General features: G+C 35.7%; 1 protein-coding gene and 1 long non-coding RNA gene across 2 annotated transcripts; both read right to left on the bottom strand.

Moving 5' to 3' along the window:
- Nucleotides 1-16,443: 16,443 nt before the first annotated feature.
- LOC144575970 (uncharacterized) lies at nucleotides 16,444-18,346 on the bottom strand. The gene is made up of 3 exons (XR_013518572.1): nucleotides 17,979-18,346; nucleotides 17,452-17,531; nucleotides 16,444-16,675 (listed from the first exon to the last, which is right to left on the bottom strand). It is a non-coding gene; the product is annotated as an uncharacterized LOC144575970 (long non-coding RNA).
- Nucleotides 18,347-21,975: 3,629 nt separating this feature from the next.
- Nucleotides 21,976-24,718, bottom strand: LOC144575989 (F-box/FBD/LRR-repeat protein At1g51370-like). Its single transcript, XM_078326262.1, has 3 exons — nucleotides 23,773-24,718; nucleotides 22,986-23,156; nucleotides 21,976-22,143 (listed from the first exon to the last, which is right to left on the bottom strand). Exons 1-3 carry the CDS (start codon nucleotides 24,682-24,684, stop codon nucleotides 21,976-21,978), a joined length of 1,251 nt encoding a protein of 416 aa, XP_078182388.1. The 5' UTR covers nucleotides 24,685-24,718.
- Nucleotides 24,719-24,943: the final 225 nt, after the last annotated feature.

Here is a 24,943-nt window from a genome sequence, read left to right as displayed (position 1 = left end):
GAATGCACCCAATAGTAGTAATACTTCCAAATTCGATCAATTTGGGAGCACTCAGAATAGTTGGGTCAGATCAATTTAATATTAGGTTGAACCAGTTGATCAACTAGTTGGTCTCAACCATAAGAATTCAGATCTAGTCAGGTAGACAGGTATCTATTAGAATAAGGAGTGTTTATTTCAATGGTATTGGCCTAGTGGACTGTTTAAGGATTTAGTTTACTTTTAAATTTTAACATTTGTTTACTATCTGTATCCGTATTCGTATCCGTTCATTCAAAACCAGATACAAATTTGATATTACTCCGAATCCACTCTGTTTTCATCCCCTAGTAATTAGGGTAAAGTTGTACAAGCTAGTTTCATTAACTGCTGCTCTGGAAAAGAGTGGCACTGAGGTCTGCACTGACCATCCAACGATCCAGATATCATTAGGATTTTGCATCTGGGTGGACTCCTAATGAGAAAGAAGAATTCATATCAGAGCAAAGCTAGGGTGTGATGTGCTCACTAAGAGAGTTTGGTGAACATAACTTCAAAAGTAGAGTGAGTCTATGGTACTATGCATATTACGATTTGGCACTGTGCTACGGCTCTATATTTGAGTTTTCAAATCCTAACGGTCGATCCGAACCGTTCATCTTGTTATCCATATTAATATTTGTTTGGAGACCAAATTTTACATTTTTTAAAATTTTTTTACTATTTTTTTAGATTTATTGAAAATCACTGTTTTTGGATGGTCCATAATTTTCAGATCAAGTAATTTTCTAAATATCTAAAAATTAGTAAAAAAATTTCAAAAAATGTAAAATTTGGTCTCCAAACACATATTAATATGGAAAACAAGATGAACGGTTCGGATCGACCGTTAGAATTTGAAAACTCAAATATAGAGCCGTAGCATGGTGCCAACCCGTGATATGCATAGTACCATAGACTCACTCTCAAAAGTATATCGGATCAAGTTCAAACGTTAAATTCAAACCGTTGGAATCCATGTAATTCATGAGTGATACATGTATATGAAATTTTTTCAAAGTTTCAAGTTTATTTGCTACAAGGTCAAGCGGTCAAAGAAATAATAAAAATTGAATATATAAAACAACTTATAAATTAACTTATAAAAAGTTCATTTCTTTGACCGTCTGACCTTGTAACAAATAAACTCGAAACTTTCAAAATTTTGTATGTACATGCATCACTTATGAAATACATAGATTTCAATGGTTTGGATTAGACGTTTTGAAGTCGATATGATATACTTTTGGAATTGTGCTCACCAAACCTTCTTGGTAAGCACATCACACCCTATCATTGCTCTTCATATCACCCAAATTAACATAATATTTATTTATGTTTAGATTCGGACCGTCCGATTGATATCCAATAAGAGTGCACGTCGTCTCCATTCAGACGATCCCACATGGCGCTCAGCTAATCTCTGTCCGTTCGGTGGCTTCCGCGTGGATCATCGTGAGTGCCCAATACCCAACGGCCAAGGCAGGCCCCATTGCGCACTGCCCGTGCCACCTGTTGCTCAATCACGCTTCCGCACTGTTGCCTCGCCTGTCACGGTCGTGCAGATTCAGCTAAGGATAGAATGCTGGGCTAGCGGGCTGGAAAGAGGTCTGTTGGGAAATTGATCTAAACTGTTGATTTGTGTCGACATAGGGACTGCGCTTCAATGTAACGACTGAGTTTTTTTTGTAGACGTTCTAAATAACAAATCAATATATTAAGTTTCTTATTTTCATGCAATTCAACACTTTCATTTTCACATTATAAAAATTCTATTTCAGTTTGTAATCCAAGTTAGGAACTTGTTTGGCAGTTGATTTAAGCTTATAAATGAAATGCATGGTATAACCCTAAATCAGAACAGTCCCTTAACTGGATAAATGTCTAAATTACGCTAAATCAGAACTTGAGAACCAAACTTGGAAATAGGGTGGAGAGGTCGGGTCAGAGTTGAGAGAAGAGAGAAGGGAGAAGAGCGTCAAGGGCTTTCACTCAAAACAGAAAAATCAAGAAGAAACAGAAAAATACATACCTCCACTTTCGCCAACGATTGCTGCCTTCTATTTCACCGAACCTTGATTTTTGGGATGATGAGGCGGCAGAGAGGATGGTGAGAAGATGCGAGAGACAGAGGCGTGAGAGACAGGAAGCAGCGAGAAGGAGACGGAGAGCGAGAGAGAAGAGAAAGGGTTAATGGCGCGATGGAATTTCGCTAGCGCTTTTTTTTTCTGGGAAAAATACTTTCTGCGACCGGCGATATGACCGGCAGCTGATGCCGGTCGTAGGAGAAATTGTGTTTTTTATTTTTTATTTTGTAGTGTACATTATGTTGTAGTGTACGCGATGAAAATAGAAGAGAGCAAAGGGAAAGTGAGTCCTCACCGGATATGACCAAAGTCATATAGTTGCTTAGAACAATAAATTTTGGAGGTTAATGGACGAGAGAGAAGATGAGTGGAGGCAAAATCTATATAAAAAAACTTAAGCAAAATTTTATAGATTTTGTAACTCCAAATTAGGGATGTGAGGACTGAGGAGGTGAAATCACTACTTGTTTGTCTCTCTTTCTGTCTCTTTCATTTTCTTTAGGCTGTGCTCCAGAAGCCTGTCGCACAGAGGAAGGGGACAGGAGAGGAAGGAAGGGGAACGCGCTCGTGTTACTCCGTCTACACCCCAAATCGGGGGGTACGAATTTCGCAGCTTTGTACACTTGATTTCCCCCTGCCACAGTGCCGTCTCCCCTCCTCTCCTCTCCTCTCCTCTCGGATCTCCTCATTTCTGGAGCGAGTAAACGAGGCGGGCAGCAGCGGTCTGAGCGCGTCTCCCCTCCCTTCCCTTTAATGAGCGTTACCCTCCGCGTTCTGGAGCACAACCTTAATGAGCTATTTCTGAAGCACGCCATTTGCACGTAGGCCCTTGAAAACTTTGATTATAGCAAGTTGGTAGAAATTTCCAAAGAAACCCTTAGAGACTTCTAAAACCTCCAAACAAGTCCCTGAAACCTCAATTTAACCCAAATTACCTCTTAGACTCTTCTAAAAGCTCAAAATACATGCGCAGGTCTTGGGGAATTTACAAACAACCCCCTTGGCAATCCAAAATCAATCAGAGTGAAATTTTCTTTTAAATTGGATCCGAATCCAAGCCCATTCCAGTTCCCGCATGGCAGCCTCACAGATCCTAAAGCTTATATTTGAGAATCTGTATCACCCAGGTGCATGATGATGATGTACAAGTGATAAATTCTAACTATTCTGTTAGCTTGTCACAAATTAAGTTCGACCCGATTAAGATTAATTTGAAAACGGATTTAAATTGCACCTCAGATACCAGAGGACGCATACTCGATTGTCGCAGTCAACTGGATAGTTTGGCTTTAATAAAAATAAAAAGAACATATAGATACAAAACCGATTTTTTTATTTTTATCCAAAATTTAAATTAAATTTCAAAAATTAACCGGTTTGGCTGTCAAATTTTAAATCTACCCAAACCGGTTAACCGTTAACCGGACCCTGGGTTCAGTTAACAGTTTAGCGGACCAATGGGTTCGATTAACGGTTTAGCGGACCAAGGGTTCGGTTAACGGTTTAGCGGACCAAGGGTTCGGTTAACCGTTTAGCGGACCAACACAATGGGTTCGGTTAACGGTTTAGCGGACCAAATTTTCAATAGAAAAATTATAGAAATTTAAAATTATAGAAAAATTTAAATTATATATGAAATTTAAAATTATATGTACATATACATAAATAATATACGGTTACCAATTTTTTTTTTTTTACTTTTTTTTAAAACAAAAAATTTTAAATTTTTTTATTTTTCTATTGAAAATATACATGAAAATTCGTATTTAGATTTATCAAATTTACACCAAAAAAATTTGTAAATCAAATTTGAAATTTAAAATTATAGAAAAATACACATACACATACACATACACATATACATATACATATACATATACATAAATAATATACGGTTACCAATTTTTTTTTTTTTACTTTTTTTTAAAACAGAAAATTTTAAATTTTTTTATTTTTCTATTGAAAATATACATGAAAATTCGTATTTAGATTTATCAAATTTACACCAAAAAAATTTGTAAATCAAATATGAAATTTAAAATTATAGAAAAATACACATACACATACACATACACATACACATACACATACACATATACATATACATATACATATACATATACATATACATAAATAATATACGGTTACCAATTTTTTTTTTTTTTTTACTTTTTTTTAAAACAGAAAATTTTAATTTTTTTTATTTTTCTATTGAAAATATACATGAAAATTCGTATTTAGATTTATCAAATTTACACCAAAAAAATTTGTAAATCAAATATGAAATTTAAAATTATAGAAAAATACACATACACATACACATACACATATACATATACATATACATATACATATACATATACATATACATAAATAATATACGGTTACCAATTTTTTTTTTTTTACTTTTTTTTAAAACAGAAAATTTTAAATTTTTTTATTTTTCTATTGAAAATATACATGAAAATTCGTATTTAGATTTATCAAATTTACACCAAAAAAATTTGTAAATCAAATATGAAATTTAAAATTATAGAAAAATACACATACATATACACATATACATATACATATACTTTTAAATTTCATATATAATTTAAATTTTTCTATAATTTTAAATTTCTATAATTTTTCTATTGAAAATTTGGTCCGCTAAACAGTTAACCGAACCCATTGTGTTGGTCCGCTAAACGGTTAACCGAACCCTTGGTCCGCTAAACCGTTAACCGAACCCATTGTGTTGGTCCGCTAAACGGTTAACCGAACCCTTGGTCCGCTAAACCGTTAACTGAACCCTTGGTCCGCTAAACCGTTAACCGAACCCATTGGTCCGCTAAACCGTTAACCAAACCCAGGGTCCGGTTAACGGTTAACCGGTTTGGGTAGATTTAAAATTTGACAGCCAAACCGGTTAATTTTTGAAATTTAATTTAAATTTTGGATAAAAATAAAAAAATCGGGATACAAAATATGATAATTTGTCTTTATTAAAGAGAACACAGAATACAAAATAGGATAGTTTGTCTTTAATAAAAGATAAAGATAATATAAAATACAAACTAAGATAATTTGTCTTTAATATAAATAAAAATAATATAGGATATAAAACAGGATAGTTTGTCTTTGACAAAAATACAGGATACAAAATATGATAGTTTATATATATTTAATAAAAATAAAGAGAACATAGTATACAAATTAAAATAGTTTATCTTTAATAAAAATAAAAAGAACATGGGATATAAAATATAATAGTTTGTTTTTAATAAAAATAAAGAGAACATAAAGAGAACATAGGAATATAGGATACAAAATAGGAGGAACTGCGAACAAATCGGAGAAATTAAATTTATTTTTTTCCGTTTATATATATCAATCTTATCTTTGATAAATATTTTCTTTCTTTATTTAAAATACCTTTTGTTATTATTAAAGGAAACAATTAAAATGAGTAGCTTCTTTTGCTTTTACGGGACCACAATTGAGATATGTAATTTTTTGTGACATTTTTATCCATATGTGTAAAATTAATCAGCGAAAATTTGACAATTTTTCCTCATATTAATTAGGCATTTCTCATTGTCATTCTATTATTTTTTTATTAATATATAAAAAGTCAGTATATACATATTTATCCATGAAATATTGTACATAAATTCAAGATTATACTTCCGGTTATTATGATATCGATAGTATGAGTATTTGTCACCAACTTTAAAAATAATTGAATAAGTTTAAACGACAAATTTAAACTGTTCAAATTAATCTACTTTACCTCCATCAACTTTTGACTTGATAATTGATTCAAACTGAAAAGTTAGGCGATTCATTTTTCTTACCTGAATAATTCGGAATCAAAATTGGCCATAACAAAATAAAGTTGACAAACCAATCACAAAGCTGTAATTAATATTTTTGGAACAAATAATTCTGAACATTAGTGATGACTTGTTTAATAAAATAAATAGCCTAAATTATCATCTTAGTACAAGGAAAATGACATGTCCGCAATCCATAATGCAAAAAACATGTGAAACGCTGAATAAGCTATTCATGCGTATTGTGTGAAAAAGAATATTGTTGTTTCCTAAATCACAAATTAGTTATGATTGAAATACACTTTTTGTGAAAGCTAGCTAGTTATGTGCCTTTCATTTATATTAAAAATGTATGACACGATTATACTATATATATGGTTCGTAGTCTTGTATTCTATTGATTCTTTTTTCAAAAAATATTCACATTTTGTATCTTGTATTTGCAATAAATTATTATATGAGATATTGAAGTAAATCAATTAAGACTTAACAACATATGTAAGTAAACATATGAAGGTCAAACCAAACTGTATTAGTTCATTTCATATCAAAACTACTTATTAAGTTAATTATAAGCTTTATTTAATAGTTAATCCGATAACAATATGTTAAGCTTCATGTATTAGTATGTCAATGTCCATTTATTTTATAATGAAAAAAAAAAGTTCAGCTCGTCCCACCGGTCCAACCGGTAAACCATTGATTCGAAGATTTTCCAGGTCGATATACGGTCCGGTTTTTATAACATTGAGAAAAACATAAAGCACTTAAGAATCTTGGCCCATAAGATATTTCCATTTTGCATTTCACAGATGTGAAAGACATGAGATTCTCAATTATTTTGGTCTCACAAAACCCCCCACCTGCCCATCTATTCTTCATCACAGACTACCCCAATCTCGCCTGTACTATTCAACATCTAACAAGGGAGAAATACAATCCCATGTTATCTTGTAACCATCTGAGGGGAAACGGGCTCCTCAGCAAAGCGTGCACTTTGATTTGACCGTGGGCATGTCTTGCTAAGGGGATGACCTGCATTCCATTGAAATTTAATGAGGTATCAGATATGACATTGTATCCAACACTAGAAGGACAGTTGGTTTGCAATAGAGATGATTATGATAAGGTATTTGTAAAGGTATTATGAAACAGTAATTTTTCAGTTTAGAGTTTAATTTAGAGAAAAGCTTATTCAATTTGACTTTTGAAAGGGTTGATTTTTTTCATGTTTGATATTGCACTTTATTTTTTTTATTTTATATTGCATCTGATTTAATTAATTGAAAAGCTTACTTTGAGATTCATGATAGCTTATTGCTAAGTATTACTGAAAATTCAGACTAGTTAGTCTATATATATAAGTATTAATTTATCCCATGTAATACTATACAAGTAATAACTGTTTTTTTTTTTTTTTGGTAAACACATTCTTTCAAGTCAAGCAATAATTAATGCTCTTTCACAAGTCTTTCAAGTTTCAAACTAGTTTGGTCAAGCTAAATAAATTTGGAGGCTCTACTAAATATTAATTACAATGATGTCCAGTCAATGCAACTGGAGATATCCATTTACTCTAAATAAATGCTATTTTTATCAGTTATGACTCAAGATTTAAGAGCCACCAAAGCTCCAAATTTCAAATACAGAGCTTCACCTATTAGATACTAAAACAATAAAGCATTAAAGCCTCTGTTATTGTTTGACATGCAAAATATAATATTCGTAGCACATTATATGCACACAGCTAACTAATAATAATTGGAGAAATTAATCTCCAAACTTAAATTCTATGGTGGTTGACCAAACTTAGCCCATTATCTGAGCGAAAATTGAGACTGTTATATAGAACAATATGCTGTTAATTAAAACTCGAGATCATCTTTTATTTTAAATATTTCATGTGTGTTTAACGTTAAAATTGTTTTCTCATGACGAAACAGAGCACGATATAAAATTCATTGATTAAATTTGTTCTTATTATAAATATTTCATGCGATTTGAAATTTTACTATCACACAAAAGTTATAATATCTTATCATGATATAAAATCCGCTGAGTATACAACTTGATCGATGTTGCATTGATAAGAAGATATTTGAATTAATTAAAGGGATTAACTAACTATCCTCCAATTCATTTCCCTTATTTATCCCCCGGTCAATAATTGTCTTTGTTGACCACTAATTAAAAGGGGATCAAAACTTCCAACACTAAAGACAAAACAAAATGCGTCATTATCGATTATTAAGTTGACGGGCCGCTCATTTACTGGGTGGACCACTAATTACTTGAGGGACTGCTTAATATTTGATAGATTTTACAACTGGCGTGAGCAAATATGAATACATATGGACACAAGTGTTAATATATAATAGATCAAGTATTTAAAAAAAACTGGACACATCACACCCATCTTTTACACGTTTTTAGAGGTGAATTTTTTTTCCCCCGTTCAATCTCGCCAATATTTCTGACGATCTGTGATAAAATTTGTGAATCTAATATCACGAACGTCTTTTACGTAATTTTTTCTTTTAAATGAGATGCATGATAACATACTTTCGAGTCGTTTGTCGCGTAAGTATTCATATCTTGTCATGTAGTTTCGTACCTCGTCGGGCAAGTATTCTACCACGTCGAGCAAGTATTCATACATTTTTGTGCAAGTATTGATACTTCGTCGAGCAAGTATTCATACCTCGTTGGGAAAGTATTCATAGATCACTTGTGACAACCTGCCTTGTTGCCGGCGTATCGGTAGGAGCCGATGGATAAGAAGTCAGAGGTGATGCAGTCTGGATCGAGATCGCGACGAGTTATGAATACTTGCATGACGAGGTATGAATACTTGCACGACGAGGTATGAATACTTGTGCGGCGGACAACTCAAAAGTACTTCATCATGGATCTCATTTGAAACATAAAATTACGTAAAAAACATCTGTGACTTTAGATTTACAAAAAAATTCACAGATTGTCAAAAATATGGGCGACATTGAAGTAAGAAAAAAAATCTTTTAAAATACGTAAAAAATGAGTATGTGATAAGAAAGATTGTTTAGGTTTTTTTTAAATCGGTCGATTCCAAAATCGGTGGGTTTTTTTAATTTTTTTCCCTCCAAGCCGGCGGCTGATTCCGATTCAAATCGGCCGAATCAGATCGGAATCGGCCGATTTTTCCTTCTATGGTCGTTTCCTTCTTCCATCTGCAATTCTTTAGGATCGTAGCAGATTTATTTCCATTCGAAGCATATTCGTTCCTGTCACACCCCGGAACCAGGGGTTGTGCAGTTATGCCGTGAATATATAGGTTTAATATATTCACTAGGCAAGAACGATGAGATGAATGGATTTTTCATCCCAAACCATACTATTAATCTACTTTAAAAGATTCCTGAATAATTGATAAATAATACACACTCTGATTTAAAATAACCCATTTCCCATTTAATTGATTCTCGGGTACCGTGGAGTATAGGCCCTCCACGCCGGCCATCCAACCCTTTTAAAAATCCTTTCCCCAATTTTCCAATTAAGCAACATACATGCATAACAATCATATATATATAAAAGAAAGCATAAACACAAACTTATATAAACATAAATTCAAAAGAAACGGAAATAATTTACACAAGTCTGGTAAATATGGACTTATAAACAACAAAACAGGATCAGAGTACTATAACAAGTACAAAATGATCTCAGACTAAGGCATATATACCTATACCCTCCTGGCTCCTCACTGCTCGATCCCGACGTCTTATTCCTTCGGTCCTGAAAATTCCATAATGGAAAAAAAAGGGGTGAGAAAAACTTATTCGCAGTTTTTCCCAGTGCGGAATTTCCGTTGGGCTACTGAATTTATAAGAAACCTATTTCAGAATTATATACGATCAAACAGTTACGAATCATGAATGCAATATCAAAGAAATGAAATTCAAATGAATTTCTACATTTAACCTCTTTAAAGAGAGTTTCAATCGAAAACACATAAGATGTTTGGACTTAAATGCATTTAAACCATTCCGGTTTAAAGGATAGATATCTGAATCTATCTCTTCCAGCTTAACCGTTCTATTCATTCTGGTTCTCAATCAAACATCTATATCAATATAACCGGGAAAACAGTATTCAGTAATTCAGTATTCCGTAAACAATAAACAGTAATCAGTAAACCACAGTTCAGTAATCCTACGATCACAGTAATAACAGTTCCCCTTTCCAACCGGTACTGGAATCAGTGGGGTCATTCCCCAAATGCGCATATGGTTCCTGAATCAAAGTCTAGGAGCGACCCAGATTTTGCAGTAACAAACAATATATATAACAATTCAGTACTGTGGTTTCAATCCATATCAGAACCAAGGAACAAACAATCGATATAACCATACCAATATGCAAGGTTAACAGATTAACACAGTTCAATCGATTCATTTAGTCAGTTATGCAATAATTCAATGATGCAAGCAATCAGACATTCAACATGCTATTTAAAACGATCTATTTAATTCGTAAATAAACCTCAAAATAAATTCCGTGAACCCCCGCACCTGTTCGAATCACGTTATGTTCGTCTACGGATCAGACGTCTCGAAGGATTCTGAATTCCCTTGTCTTATTGAACCTCCACCTATTTTCCATATTCAATTGGTTTAATCCTTGTTTAAATATCCAATTTATATGTCCAATTTAGTTTAGGTTAAATACGATTTGAATCTAGGGTTAAAACATTTAATTGGACAAATGCTAACTTCTAATTTCAAGTTCAATATCAGAAACCCTAAATTGGCTTAAAACCAGATCCATTTCGATCGATGGTCAATCAGATAGGTTGGGGTTTAGATTAATCAACTCTTAACCATACCTATACTAACCTGATTCATTCAATTGACAACTAAATTAACATTACCAATTTCAATTCAAACCTTAATCATTAGAAACTCAAATTAAAGAAGTTAGGGTTTAGGTTTTAAAGTTTCGAAACACGATCGAATCATAACACCTAATTTCAAGTTTAAAACCAATATCACAATGAATCGAGAACTAGGTTTCGAAAGGATCAAGTCAAGAGATTTACCAATTAGAAAGCTAAAAGAGAAAATCAGACGTTCGTTCAGCTCGATTCTCGAATCTCCGAGCAATTTCCCTTAATTCTCCCTCTCTTTCTCTTTCTCTCTTGGTTCGGCCACCTACCACACCCACAAAGCACACACACATGCACACGGAATCAAACGGAAGAGAAGAGAAGAAAGAAGGGTTTTGATTAATATTTGGATTTTTGCAATTTGGTCCCTCTAGTTTCAAGAATTGATAAAATAATAAAAAAAAAAAAAAAATAGAAATTTTTACATAATAATCCTTGATATCTTTTAAATGTTAAAATTCAATATATCTCAAAATATCAGATTATAATTTAAAAGAATTCGTGTTCAGTTTATTATTTCGAAACTTATTATTTTAAAATTTTACGGTTTCCACTACGTTACATTTCTCCCTCCCTTAAAACAAAGTTCAGTCCTCTGAACTTAACTGTATACCTGAATCGTCGAATAACTCAGGATACTGCTCACGAATCTTCGTCTCGAGTTCCCACGTCGCTTCTTTTTCTGAATGTCTGCCCCACTGCACTAGCACTAGATCGATGATTCGATTCCTCAACCTTTGCTCCTTTCGGTCTAATATTCGCATCGGTTCTTCGGTATAGGTCAGGTTTTTGTCAAGGAATAGGTTGGAATGGTCAATGCAGTGTGACGGATCCCGTACATACTTGCGAAGCTGAGACACGTGAAATACTGGATGAACCCGGTCCAATGCCGGTGGCAATGCTAACTCGTAGGCTACGAGTCCAACTCGATGCAGAATTTGAAATGGTCCGATATACCGCGGACTTAGCTTACCTGATACTCCAAACCGATGTACTCCTCTCGTTGGAGATACTCGGAGCCATACATGATCACCTTCCGGAAACTCCAGTGGTCTTCGGTGCACGTCTGCATACTTCCTTTGCCGATCTTGAGCTGACTTCAATCGGCTCAATATCACTTGCGTTTTCTCCGCTGCTTCTTGAATCATTTCTAGCCCTGTAGACGGGTGAATACCCGTTGGACCCCACCATAAAGGTGTACGACAAGTCTCGCCAGTCAGTGCTTCATACGGTGGCATACCAATGCTTGAATGATAACTGTTGTTATAAGCAAATTCCACCAGATGCAAATGATCAAGCCATGATCCTCGAAAGCTCAAAGCACAAGCTCGTAACATATCCTCTAAAGTCTGAATGGTCCTTTCCGATTGTCCGTCGGTCTGTGGATGATGTGCTGTGCTGAATCTCAACTTCGTACCCATGTTTTCTTGGAAACTCTTCCAGAAATGCGAAGTGAATCTGGTATCTCGATCAGATATAATCTCTCTCGGACATCCATGATACTTAACAAAAGATTTCAGAAATAAGCTGGCTAAAGTGCGACCTGATGTATCGGTTCCAAGTGGTATAAAATGCGCCACTTTGGTCAATGTATCCACGATCACCCATATGGTATCGTATCTGCCAGTAGTTCTCGGAAAACCAGATACAAAGTCCATCGCGATTACCTCGAACTTCCTTCGCTTCTTATCCAACGGTTGAAGTAGTCCAGCTGATTTCCGTCGATCGGCTTTTACTTGCTGACAGACTTGGCATTTCTCTACATATTTTGTCACATCTCGCTTCATGTTCGGCCACCAGAAATACCGCTTTAAATTCTGATACATCTTAACTTCACCAGGATGGATCGTATATCCAGAATCATGTGCCTCAGATAGAATCAGAGTCTTCAAGTCCGAATCATCCGGAATGCATATACGACTGCCAAATCTCAACATACCCTCGTCATCCAATTTAAAAGGAGTGTCTCGATTCGATGTTGCATATTCTTGGAATTTTTGACATTTCGGATCTCCTTGCTGTGCTGCCTTGATACAATCATGTAGATCCGGTCTCACTTCAATTGCTGCAGAAATAACCCTCACTTCCTTTGACATACTCGAACCCGCTTCTAACTCAGTCAAGCGAGTTGCTACGGTTTTCGCCAACTCTTGAGATATTCCGACATGTAGACTCATTAGTCTCATTTCCTCGATCAGCCGCGCTTCACTTGTTACCACGGTTGCTAAATTCATCTGACTCTTCCTGCTCAATGCATCGGCTACCACATTCGCTTTACCCGCATGATACTGAATGTCGAGATCATAATCCTTCATTAACTCCAGCCATCTCCGTTGCCTCAGGTTCAATTCCTTTTGAGTAAAAACATATTTCAAGCTTTTATGATCCGTAAAAATCTGACATTTAACACCATATAAGTAATGCCTCCAGATCTTCAGTGCAAAGATAACCGCTGCTAACTCCAGATCATGCGTCGGATAATTCTGTTCATGTGGCCTCAATTGTCGGGAAGCATATGCGATTACTTGTTCTTCTTGCATCAATACACACCCTAAACCAGCACGAGAAGCATCGGTAAACACCGTGTAATCTTTTCCAGTTATCGGCATAGTAAGAATCGGTGCTGAAATTAACCGACTCTTTAATTCTTCGAAACTCCTTTCTTGCTTTTCGCCCCAAACGAACTTAACTCCTTTATGCAATAATTCCGTAAGTGGTCGAGCCAGTTGAGAGAAGCCTTCCACAAATCTTCGGTAATACCCGGCCAAGCCGAGAAAGCTACGAATCTCCGTAACCGTAGTTGGCCTTTTCCATTCCGTTACTGCTCGAATCTTTTCAGGATCCACAGCTAAACCTTCGCCAGATACAATATGCCCCAAGAAAGCCACTTTATTCATCCAGAATTCGCATTTCGAAAATTTTGCATATAGCTTGTGATCCCTCAGTTTTTGTAGCACAACTCTCAGATGAGCTGCGTGTTCCTCATGTGATCGTGAGTAAATTAGGATATCATCAATGAATACCACCACACTTGAATCCAGCAGATCTCGGAATACTCGTTGCATCAAGTCCATAAATGCTGCCGGTGCATTTGTCAACCCAAATGGCATAACCCGATACTCATAGTGCCCGTATCGAGTTCGGAAAGCTGTCTTCTCTACGTCACTTGGGTTAATACGGAGCTGATGGTACCCGGTTCTCAGATCAATCTTGGAATAAACCGAGGATCCTTGCAACTGGTCGAATAGATCATCAATCCTCGGTAACGGATACTTGTTCTTCACGGTCACCTTGTTTAGCTCTCGGTAGTCTATGCACAACCGCAGAGTACCATCTTTCTTCCTTACGAACAACACCGGTGCACCCCAGGGCGACGTGCTCGGTCGAATGAAGCCTTTTTCCAACATCTCTTCCAATTGCACTTTTAATTCTTTTAGCTCAGCAGGTGCCATCCGATAAGGTGCCTTCGAAATCGGAATTGTGCCAGGCATCAGGTTAATGTTGAAGTCAATCTCTCGATCCGGTGGTAACCCTGAAATCTCATCAGGAAAAACATCTACAAACTCGGAAACAACTGGAATGTTAGATATTTCCGGAACTTTAATATCAGAATTCATAATCATAACGAGATAAGCTGGGCATCCGGACTCAATCAGATGCCTCGTCTCGATTGCGGAGATATATGGTACTACTTCTTTAGCTCCTCTACATTTAAAAATACATGATTCACCTGATAATTCAAACCGAACAGTACGGTGCAAGCAGTCTATCGTAGCTACATGCTGGACTAACCAGTCGAACCCCAATAATGCATCATAATCTGATATGTCCATGACTAACATGTCTGAAATGAAATCCCGTCCATTTACTCGTACCTTCAAGTCTCGGCAAGTTCGTGCTGTTTTGGTAGTTGAACCGAGAGGGGTATTAACATCTAATACTCGCCCGCTCAACTCCGTAGCCCACCCACATCTATCCACCAATGAACTCGCAACTATCGAATGGCTACAACCCGTATCAATCAAGACATAAGCAAGATGTCCCGAGATAGAAATAATACCTGCCAGTAAATCAGTCTGAGTCGGAACAGCAACTATCTCAGTGCTCTCCTCCGGTAACTCTATCACATCCACCGCGTGCACACCCACTCGTCCTCCGGTACGGCCTCCCCTCAACTGTGGTGCCATGCCTCTACCTCGAATCACCGGTACGCCTCCACGTCCTTGTCCCGGTGGCCCTCTATAATCACTACTGCTGCTACCAGGTGTGCCCGAATAAGTACCAGGGCAGTCCTTTATCCAGTGATCCCTGCTGCCACAACGAAGACAAGTCTGGTTGATGCGACGACACTCGGACTCGGTGTGTGGCAGCCTACAAGTACGGCACCACGGTCTCGTAGCTCCAGGAGCAAAACTCGGCACTACTTGTCCTCCAGTAGGGTATCGAGGAGCTGGTGGTCTCGCCCCCGATCCACTTGCTTGCTTGTGCGAATCAGTCTTAGGTCGGACATTCCTGGATTGACTCTGCTGTGCACTCCTCTTGAGATACACCTCCGTCTGCTCTGCACATTTCATTAAAGCCGGAACCCCATCAGCTGCTGAATGATGTATAGCCAGTGCTACACTCGGGTCTAACCCGTCCAAATACTGCCTCCGGTACCTCACTGCATCACCCCTAACGTCCGGTGCATACCTTGATAGATCAAAGAACCTCCTATTGTAATCCTCCACCGACCGCTCATTCTGTCGGAGATTCAGAAACTGGCTCCTTAGAGCTTCCTTATGCAGATCACTCAGAAACTGCTCTTCGAACCTCCGTTCAAACCATCCCCACGTGATGCCTTCCTCGCCTCCCACATGCTCGATCCTTGTTCCTTCCCACCAGTGCCTTCCAGTCTTTTCCAGCAACTGTACCGCTAACTCCACCTTGTGCTCATCTGGTACTCGACACAGTGCAAACTTCGCTTTTAAACTCGTTATCCATTCCTCAGCTGCAGAATATCCCCCCGATCCATCAAACTGAGGGGGTGCCAACTTCATGAAAGACTCGTACAATTTCCGGAACTCTTCTCCAGCTGGTCCAGTATCAGGTGCGGGTCCTTGTGTCTGTCGTTCAGCTGTACGACCCCTTTCATATGCCATGATCAACATTTCCGCAAGATCCCTTTCCATTATGGTCTATTCAATAATCGGAACAATTCAGTATACAGTTCAGTCAGTTTATTGTTAATATCTAACCCATATTTACCCCAGTCACGTATCCTATTACGTCTGGTTAGGCTTTTAAACCATGCTCTGATACCACCCAATAACTGTCACACCCCGGAACCAGGGGTTGTGCAGTTATGCCGTGAATATATAGGTTTAATATATTCACTAGGCAAGAACGATGAGATGAATGGATTTTTCATCCCAAACCATACTATTAATCTACTTTAAAAGATTCCTGAATAATTGATAAATAATACACACTCTGATTTAAAATAACCCATTTCCCATTTAATTGATTCTCGGGTACCGTGGAGTATAGGCCCTCCACGCCGGCCATCCAACCCTTTTAAAAATCCTTTCCCCAATTTTCCAATTAAGCAACATACATGCATAACAATCATATATATATAAAAGAAAGCATAAACACAAACTTATATAAACATAAATTCAAAAGAAACGGAAATAATTTACACAAGTCTGGTAAATATGGACTTATAAACAACAAAACAGGATCAGAGTACTATAACAAGTACAAAATGATCTCAGACTAAGGCATATATACCTATACCCTCCTGGCTCCTCACTGCTCGATCCCGACGTCTTATTCCTTCGGTCCTGAAAATTCCATAATGGAAAAAAAAGGGGTGAGAAAAACTTATTCGCAGTTTTTCCCAGTGCGGAATTTCCGTTGGGCTACTGAATTTATAAGAAACCTATTTCAGAATTATATACGATCAAACAGTTACGAATCATGAATGCAATATCAAAGAAATGAAATTCAAATGAATTTCTACATTTAACCTCTTTAAAGAGAGTTTCAATCGAAAACACATAAGATGTTTGGACTTAAATGCATTTAAACCATTCCGGTTTAAAGGATAGATATCTGAATCTATCTCTTCCAGCTTAACCGTTCTATTCATTCTGGTTCTCAATCAAACATCTATATCAATATAACCGGGAAAACAGTATTCAGTAATTCAGTATTCCGTAAACAATAAACAGTAATCAGTAAACCACAGTTCAGTAATCCTACGATCACAGTAATAACAGTTCCCCTTTCCAACCGGTACTGGAATCAGTGGGGTCATTCCCCAAATGCGCATATGGTTCCTGAATCAAAGTCTAGGAGCGACCCAGATTTTGCAGTAACAAACAATATATATAACAATTCAGTACTGTGGTTTCAATCCATATCAGAACCAAGGAACAAACAATCGATATAACCATACCAATATGCAAGGTTAACAGATTAACACAGTTCAATCGATTCATTTAGTCAGTTATGCAATAATTCAATGATGCAAGCAATCAGACATTCAACATGCTATTTAAAACGATCTATTTAATTCGTAAATAAACCTCAAAATAAATTCCGTGAACCCCCGCACCTGTTCGAATCACGTTATGTTCGTCTACGGATCAGACGTCTCGAAGGATTCTGAATTCCCTTGTCTTATTGAACCTCCACCTATTTTCCATATTCAATTGGTTTAATCCTTGTTTAAATATCCAATTTATATGTCCAATTTAGTTTAGGTTAAATACGATTTGAATCTAGGGTTAAAACATTTAATTGGACAAATGCTAACTTCTAATTTCAAGTTCAATATCAGAAACCCTAAATTGGCTTAAAACCAGATCCATTTCGATCGATGGTCAATCAGATAGGTTGGGGTTTAGATTAATCAACTCTTAACCATACCTATACTAACCTGATTCATTCAATTGACAACTAAATTAACATTACCAATTTCAATTCAAACCTTAATCATTAGAAACTCAAATTAAAGAAGTTAGGGTTTAGGTTTTAAAGTTTCGAAACACGATCGAATCATAACACCTAATTTCAAGTTTAAAACCAATATCACAATGAATCGAGAACTAGGTTTCGAAAGGATCAAGTCAAGAGATTTACCAATTAGAAAGCTAAAAGAGAAAATCAGACGTTCGTTCAGCTCGATTCTCGAATCTCCGAGCAATTTCCCTTAATTCTCCCTCTCTTTCTCTTTCTCTCTTGGTTCGGCCACCTACCACACCCACAAAGCACACACACATGCACACGGAATCAAACGGAAGAGAAGAGAAGAAAGAAGGGTTTTGATTAATATTTGGATTTTTGCAATTTGGTCCCTCTAGTTTCAAGAATTGATAAAATAATAAAAAAAAAAAAAAAAAATAGAAATTTTTACATAATAATCCTTGATATCTTTTAAATGTTAAAATTCAATATATCTCAAAATATCAGATTATAATTTAAAAGAATTCGTGTTCAGTTTATTATTTCGAAACTTATTATTTTAAAATTTTACGGTTTCCACTACGTTACAGTTCCCATGTTGGTTGTGTTAGTTTTATTTTATTATGTGACTTATGTTATTATTGTACATCAATTTCATTTAAAGAATTGATGAAAAGGCATTTGAATTTTTAATGGAAAAATTCAGATTGCTATAGACGGATCCCATTCCAAAAATGTTTTTTTTTTGCCCACTGAATTTAAGGGATCTGATTTTGAAAACATTTCGTTCATTTTGAAAGAGAGAAGTAAAGAAAATGCAAAAGGGTCTCCATCATCAGATTTGAGGAAAACCATTGAAGATCAGTATTAACGCTTTTGCCTAAGGACATCTTCAATTCAGAACTGTAAGATTTAAATTATTTTGCTATTTTATTTTGGATTTGTGAATTATGAATTGCTTGTGTTTTTTAATTGCAAAACACTTCATGATTTATTAAAGTCTATTAGGTTTGATATCATCATGTACCTACATACCTCATGTCATCTGCAGACTTCTAAGCATTTTCAAACTTGTGCTTCCACAATTTAAGGAACCAATGTTATCTGAATCAAACCGAATATACACCTCTTAAATATCAGGTCAACAGTGTACTGATCAGATCAATAGGTCAACTAGTTCAATCGTTAATTTTTTTTTAAAATAATTATCATAAATTTGTTTATAATCCATATGCAGTCCCTTTAATGAACCAAACCGGATTGTTAACAGTCTCCGGTTTATTTTCTGTTGAAACATCCGGTCCCATCTAAATTTAATAACACTGCAAGGAACATATCATCTAAAGAACAAAAAACAATCTTAAATCAGCAATTCCTAAAGACTTTTTCATATCTAACCCAAAGGGGCCCATTATCACCCACAAAAGAAGCCCAAGGCCCACTTGAAATTTACGTTGGTAATATAACTAAATAACATATCTAGTATTTAATAGCCATTAAACCAGAGTCCAGAGCAAGGATGTACAATATCAAGTGTATTCTACATTGTTGGATCTTGATCTGACAAATTCAGATCAATTCTTTTTTATTTGACAATAATGTAAGAAATTCAAGAACTTGTTTTTAGTCTAGTGACAAATACACATGGCTTTCATATAGAAGATTATGAGTTCAAAACCCACAAAGTAGGAAAATAAAGATTTATACATAACATTTTAACATTTTTTTTTTTCATGATAAAGTAAAGAGAAACATTTCATTTTTAAAAATTCATAAAAAATTTCATCAAATTTTGAACCCGTGACATTTCACAGATAAGGTATTGCATTTAGCAATTAGATCAAAAATTGGTTTCTTTACCTTTATATTTAAAAAGTAGTTCAGACTCTTTTATTTTATTCATAAACTCTAATTAGATTTGAATTTTATAACTTACATCTTTTTTCATACTGATAAAGCTCGTTTCCTATCAAAAACGGGTGGGTTTTACGTCTTACATATCCTTGAGCTATTGAATAAGCATTTTTCTTAAGCTATTAGAGGAGTTTAGAGGATTTTATTAGAATAAAAAGGTAGATTTAGAAAATGCGGTCATTTGACCGATTCTAAATTTGTTTTTTTTTTTTATCAATAAAATTGTTAATAATTATTTAAAACCACTAACCTTCAAAAGAAAAAAAAGAATAAACATTTTTCTGTAGCAACAATGTCTGATAAAACACAAAACGAGCAACAATTAATGCTCCCAAGCATATCTAAAATATATCATTAGGGTTACTAATAACTAATTAAACAGTTTTGGAAACAAGTAGCTTATATTAGAATTTATACAAAATGACACTCAAAAGATGGTGATTTAATTGCAATCCCTCTAAACTTTAAGAATTTATATGTCATTGACAATAAAACCCCATTGATTATTCTATCTACATTTGATTTCATGAAGTGTTTGTGTCGAGTGTAGTGTTTGTTATGATTTGAAGCAAATCCTCCCATTTCAGCAATAACATTCCTATTAGTTGAGATGGATGTTAGGAGAAGAAGTTCTAAGACTGTGGTTACTCAAGTTGTCTAGTAAATTGTATATTAGCACCTCTGGAGGTAATTAATCACTTCTTGTTGAGGTATAAAATTAAGCCTTGATTTATGGAGTGGGTGCAGTTCGGCTCCATAAGAGAAAAATCAAAGAGGGACAGGAGGGGAGGGGAGCGGAAGGGAGAAGAGGTGTGCTCCATAATACAACTCAATAGCTGAATTTGTCATCTCTAAAGGTGTGCTTCAGAAAAAAAAAGAAAGACAAAAGGGGAGGAGAGAAGGCAACAAGTTCACCTCATCTATACGTACTTCAAATTGGAGGTGATAAGATTGCTAAAATTTTGCTTATCTTTTGCGCTGAACGCACCTCTTCTTCTGTTCTCTTTGCTCCGCTCACCTCTGAATTTAATTACCATTATGGAGCAAGTAACTGATTTCGGACATATCCGATCAGGCCTTCATTTCTCTCTGCTCCCCTCCCTTTTTACCAATTTCTTCTATACCCTCTTGAACAAAAGTTCTAATACCGGCCTGATTGCATCAATATTTTTATTCGACTCTATCTGTATTAATATTCAAAAGTTAAAAGACTTATTAGTAGGGTATAGGATTTAGAATTTATAAAGTTGGGCTTGGAATTGACAAGGAGCAGATTTGGAATTAATAGGCTTTATTAAGGGCCTATTGGATCACAAAATATTTTAATGGCTTTATCAGAATTTAAAAAATATATATATATATTGTTTACAACTGATAGCTAGCCTCTATCAGAATTAAAAAAAAATAAAAAATTTGGCCATTTCCCGCACAGTTATACAACTACCACATCTGCAATTACTACAAATATTTGTAAACAATTAGACTTAGAACAACAATTGTATTGTGTATTGTTAATTAAGGAAAACTGTAGAAGAGGGAAGTTCCAGCTGGGTCATTATTTCTGGGCTGTTGTTTAACTACTGTTTCTTGCTATTTGTTTGCCAAAGTTTTTCCATATATCCACTACAACAATGTAGATACTTTTTGCGAGAGAAAAAACAAATTTATGACGGTACTCCCTCGCGAAAAGTACCGTCGCAAAAAGAAAAAGCTGAAAAATGAGAGTAGTCCGTCGCAAAAAGTCATTTTTTTATCCTCGCGAAAGGTGTCTCATTCTTGTTGTGTATCAATGGACATCTTCAGAATGGCTGACATCTAGCTATTTCTATGCGTCAGCTTAAATTAAACAGTACCCAAATGTAAGGCATTTAATCCTTTTTTTTTGCATTTTCTCTCTTTCGTTTTGGTATATCTTGTTAAATTGTTGAAAGTGAAACTTTAAGCTGAGTTGAATCAGCAAGAATATAACTTTGATGATTTATAATTTTATCTAACCAAAATATCACCAAGGACCAACATAACAATATAAACACATTCCACATCAACCAACATGCATGCATGCCTAAATTTGATCTAACTTTACATAAGAGTGAACCAAAAACAAAAGCATTTGACAACATGTTTCAAACATAATTAAAATCATATCAACACGACACACGGCTAGGATATTTAGCTCCAACAAAAATAAGCAATACAAGCAAAGCTATGAAAATGACTTTTTTGTTTAGCATGTCCTAGTTACAACTTACAAGCTTGCATCTTAGAGACATTTCTTGCTAAGCAACTTCATGAATTCTTTACGATCCTCCTCCAAATGGAGATTTCTGTAATAAGCATAGCAGTTATTACCATCAGAATTACACGGCAGCTTTGATGCCCAATGTTTCATACTCCTTTTCGTTAATATCAAACCAGTCAACTCGGGAACCTAAAGTGGAAAACAAAATGTATACTTATATAGTCAGTAGCATAAACTTGAGAATTTGAAAAGACAAATAGAAAGAGGATATAAAGGCCTAGTCCCTTTCCATCACATAAAAACTAATTTAATTCATCCTCTTCAAATTTCAAGTAGCCGTAACTAAAATACATTCTTGCTGTCCAATGAACTCGAAACAAAGGATATCAAGGCCAATGTAATTCGCAAACAAATAAGGATTTTAATTAGCCACATCTCATCGGTAGAACGACCACTGGTTTGGACTGTATAGTATGAATGGAAATGACACTATACAAGTACGACTAATTTTAATAAAAAAAAATATGTGATCTAGGATTGGCTTACACTGTTAAAGTGCCTTCTATGTTTTCTGAATGAGTAGTTTAGAAAAAAAAAAACTTTGATTTAGGACTAGCTTACATCGGCAAAGTACAGCAAAATATTTTTGAACCTTCAATTAGTTTAATTGGGCAGATTTTACACTAAAACTAAACCTCATCAGCCACAAGTAACAAACTAACAATAGCACAAAGAGGAGAAATCAACAACAATAACAACCAAGCCTTTAGTCTCAAACAAGTTGGGGTAGGCTACAAATGAAACCCAACCAGAGAGAAGCAATCAGGATTAACAAAATAATTGTAATACCAAACTTGTACTCTGGTTGCTCTTTCTTTTACTGTATAATGGTTTGATTGATATAATACCAACTATTATTTTGTGAAAGAGAGATACACAAGAAGTTAGGAGACTCATGGATTGATAGTTCCCAACCCTAGCCTTGAGAGCAAGAAGTAGAACAAAAAACAAAAATTAAAAAGGTTACGCACCTCGTGAACCAGCTTCAGCGATTTCAAAATAGGACAATTATGGAGCATCTTAATGACAGCTACCAAATTGTGCTCGTGAAAAGAAAGGGTCGCATCAAAGTGCTTCAAATTATGAAAATGTGGCACATCTTTTCCTGATTCCAACAAAATAGGAATTGGGTGCTTCATACCCTGTACAAATCAAACACATGTCATAAATATCAAAGTAAAGCATCAACCTACAATTGTACCGGACATTACCAAGTAATTATATAAAATTGTCGAGTAGAACTAGGGTGTTCTTAAGCTCACCAAAGTGTTTGGTGAGCTCAACTCCAAAATCCATCAAATCGGTTTCAAATGACGAATCTAAACCGTTGAAATCCGCCTACCTTATGAGTGATGCATCTACATGTGAAAATTTTAAACATTCGAATTAATTTAGTATAAAGTCAAGCGGTCATAAAACGTTCAAAAATGATGCACTAAAATTATTTTATTAACCTTCTAATTTTGACCGATTTACTTTATACTAAATTAATTCGAATGTTTAAAATTTTCACATGTAGACGCATCACTCGTAAGGTAGGCGGGTTCCAACAGTTCGGATTCGTCATTTGGAACTGATTTGATGGATTTTGGAGTTCAGCTCACCAAAGTGTGATGGGTTTTGGAGTTAAGCTCACCAAACACTTTGGTGAGCTTAAGAATACCCTAGTTCTACTTAAAATTGTGCATCAGAGGAGAAGAAAGAAAACATAACTGACATGTGCAAAAAACTAATAATTAAGAGGATAAAGTGTATGACCGTGCAATCGTGTAAATGTAGGCTTAGCTCTTCCACATGTGAGATACAATTCAGCAGCCCATCAACAGTACTGATATTTTTCTCACGAACAAATCCAAGTTTAATAACAGATGTTCTTAACGAAGGAACCTTTGCATGGATGTGGTACATATTTCTAAAAGTGAACTGAAGTTCCAAATGAAGTGACTCCAATAAAGGAAGATATAACCCTACCATATCAAGCTTTTCAGTTCTACGGGTAATAATCAGTTTGAGTTTTTTTATTGTCTGAGAGGAAAGGCTAAACCCAGGAGTGCCTCTTATATGAAGATGTAAATCTTCCAAAGAACACAATTCAGAGAGAAGTTTGTTGAAATTGGCCATGTCAATATCAAACAATTTAAGGGAAAGGTTTCTTAGGCAGGTTAAATTGATTCCAGAAGGAAAATTAAGTTCTTCAGGATATCGGCAAGGGGTGGGTAAGAGATGAAGCAAAAGGCCCCTGAGAGAGTTAATTGTAAAAATAATGGGGAGAATAGGTAAGAAATCTGACAAAGAGAAACCTTCCATGGTGAGGTGGTGCAAGTCGAGGGAACAGGCCTTGGTAAGCAAGGACGGAATGATCGCTATGGCATTTTGCCTGTCCCAGTGGGATACCTTTAGGCACAACCTGTGGAGGGGGTGGGAGGGATTGCGGCGAAGCAACGCACGTTCGGCCATGGCAATGAAGTTTTTAGATTGGGGTCTAGGAAGGACGTAGCTAATGAGCGCAAGAGAAGGAGAGGCGTCCCAAAGGTGGCGGAAGCGGCAGCAGAGGACAGAGGTGCGAGCGGCGATATGAGTGGAGAGAAAGGAGATGATTGTGACAAGCAACTCGTCGGGGAGATTAGAGAGGCGATCCATTGGGTCGGAATCTATAGAAGAGTTGGCCATGGCAGCTGCTTGGAAAAACGGCGAAAGGGTTTCAGGGTGAAGCACATGCGGCCAAGAGGTTGAAGAAAATGATGTCACGGATATTTTTGCAAATTCATGTGCATGATCATGACCAGCTTTTTTTAGAAAATAAAATGTGGACTCAAATTAAAAGTATGAACTAGTAACAATATCAAAAGCTAATTACAGATAATGTATATTTAGAAAACTATGAGCTTGTGTTTTACACAAAAAAAAAAGTGTCAATATGAAAATAACT

Source organism: Carex rostrata, chromosome 24 (assembly GCF_964058835.1).
Source record: "Carex rostrata chromosome 24, lpCarRost1.2, whole genome shotgun sequence".
In the NCBI taxonomy this organism is placed as follows: Eukaryota; Viridiplantae; Streptophyta; class Magnoliopsida; order Poales; family Cyperaceae; genus Carex; species Carex rostrata.
This window is presented reverse-complemented; position numbering and strand designations above follow the sequence as displayed.

Coding starts and splice junctions, on each gene's coding strand:
- LOC144575989 (XM_078326262.1), bottom strand. CDS start 24,684: ATGGCCAACTCTTCTATAGATTCCGACCCAATGGATCGCCTCTCTAAT. Junction 23,157..23,772: donor TACATTTACACGATTGCACG/GTCATACACTTT, acceptor TGATTTGTACAG/GGTATGAAGCACCCAATTCC. Junction 22,144..22,985: donor CGCTGAAGCTGGTTCACGAG/GTGCGTAACCTT, acceptor TTTCCACTTTAG/GTTCCCGAGTTGACTGGTTT.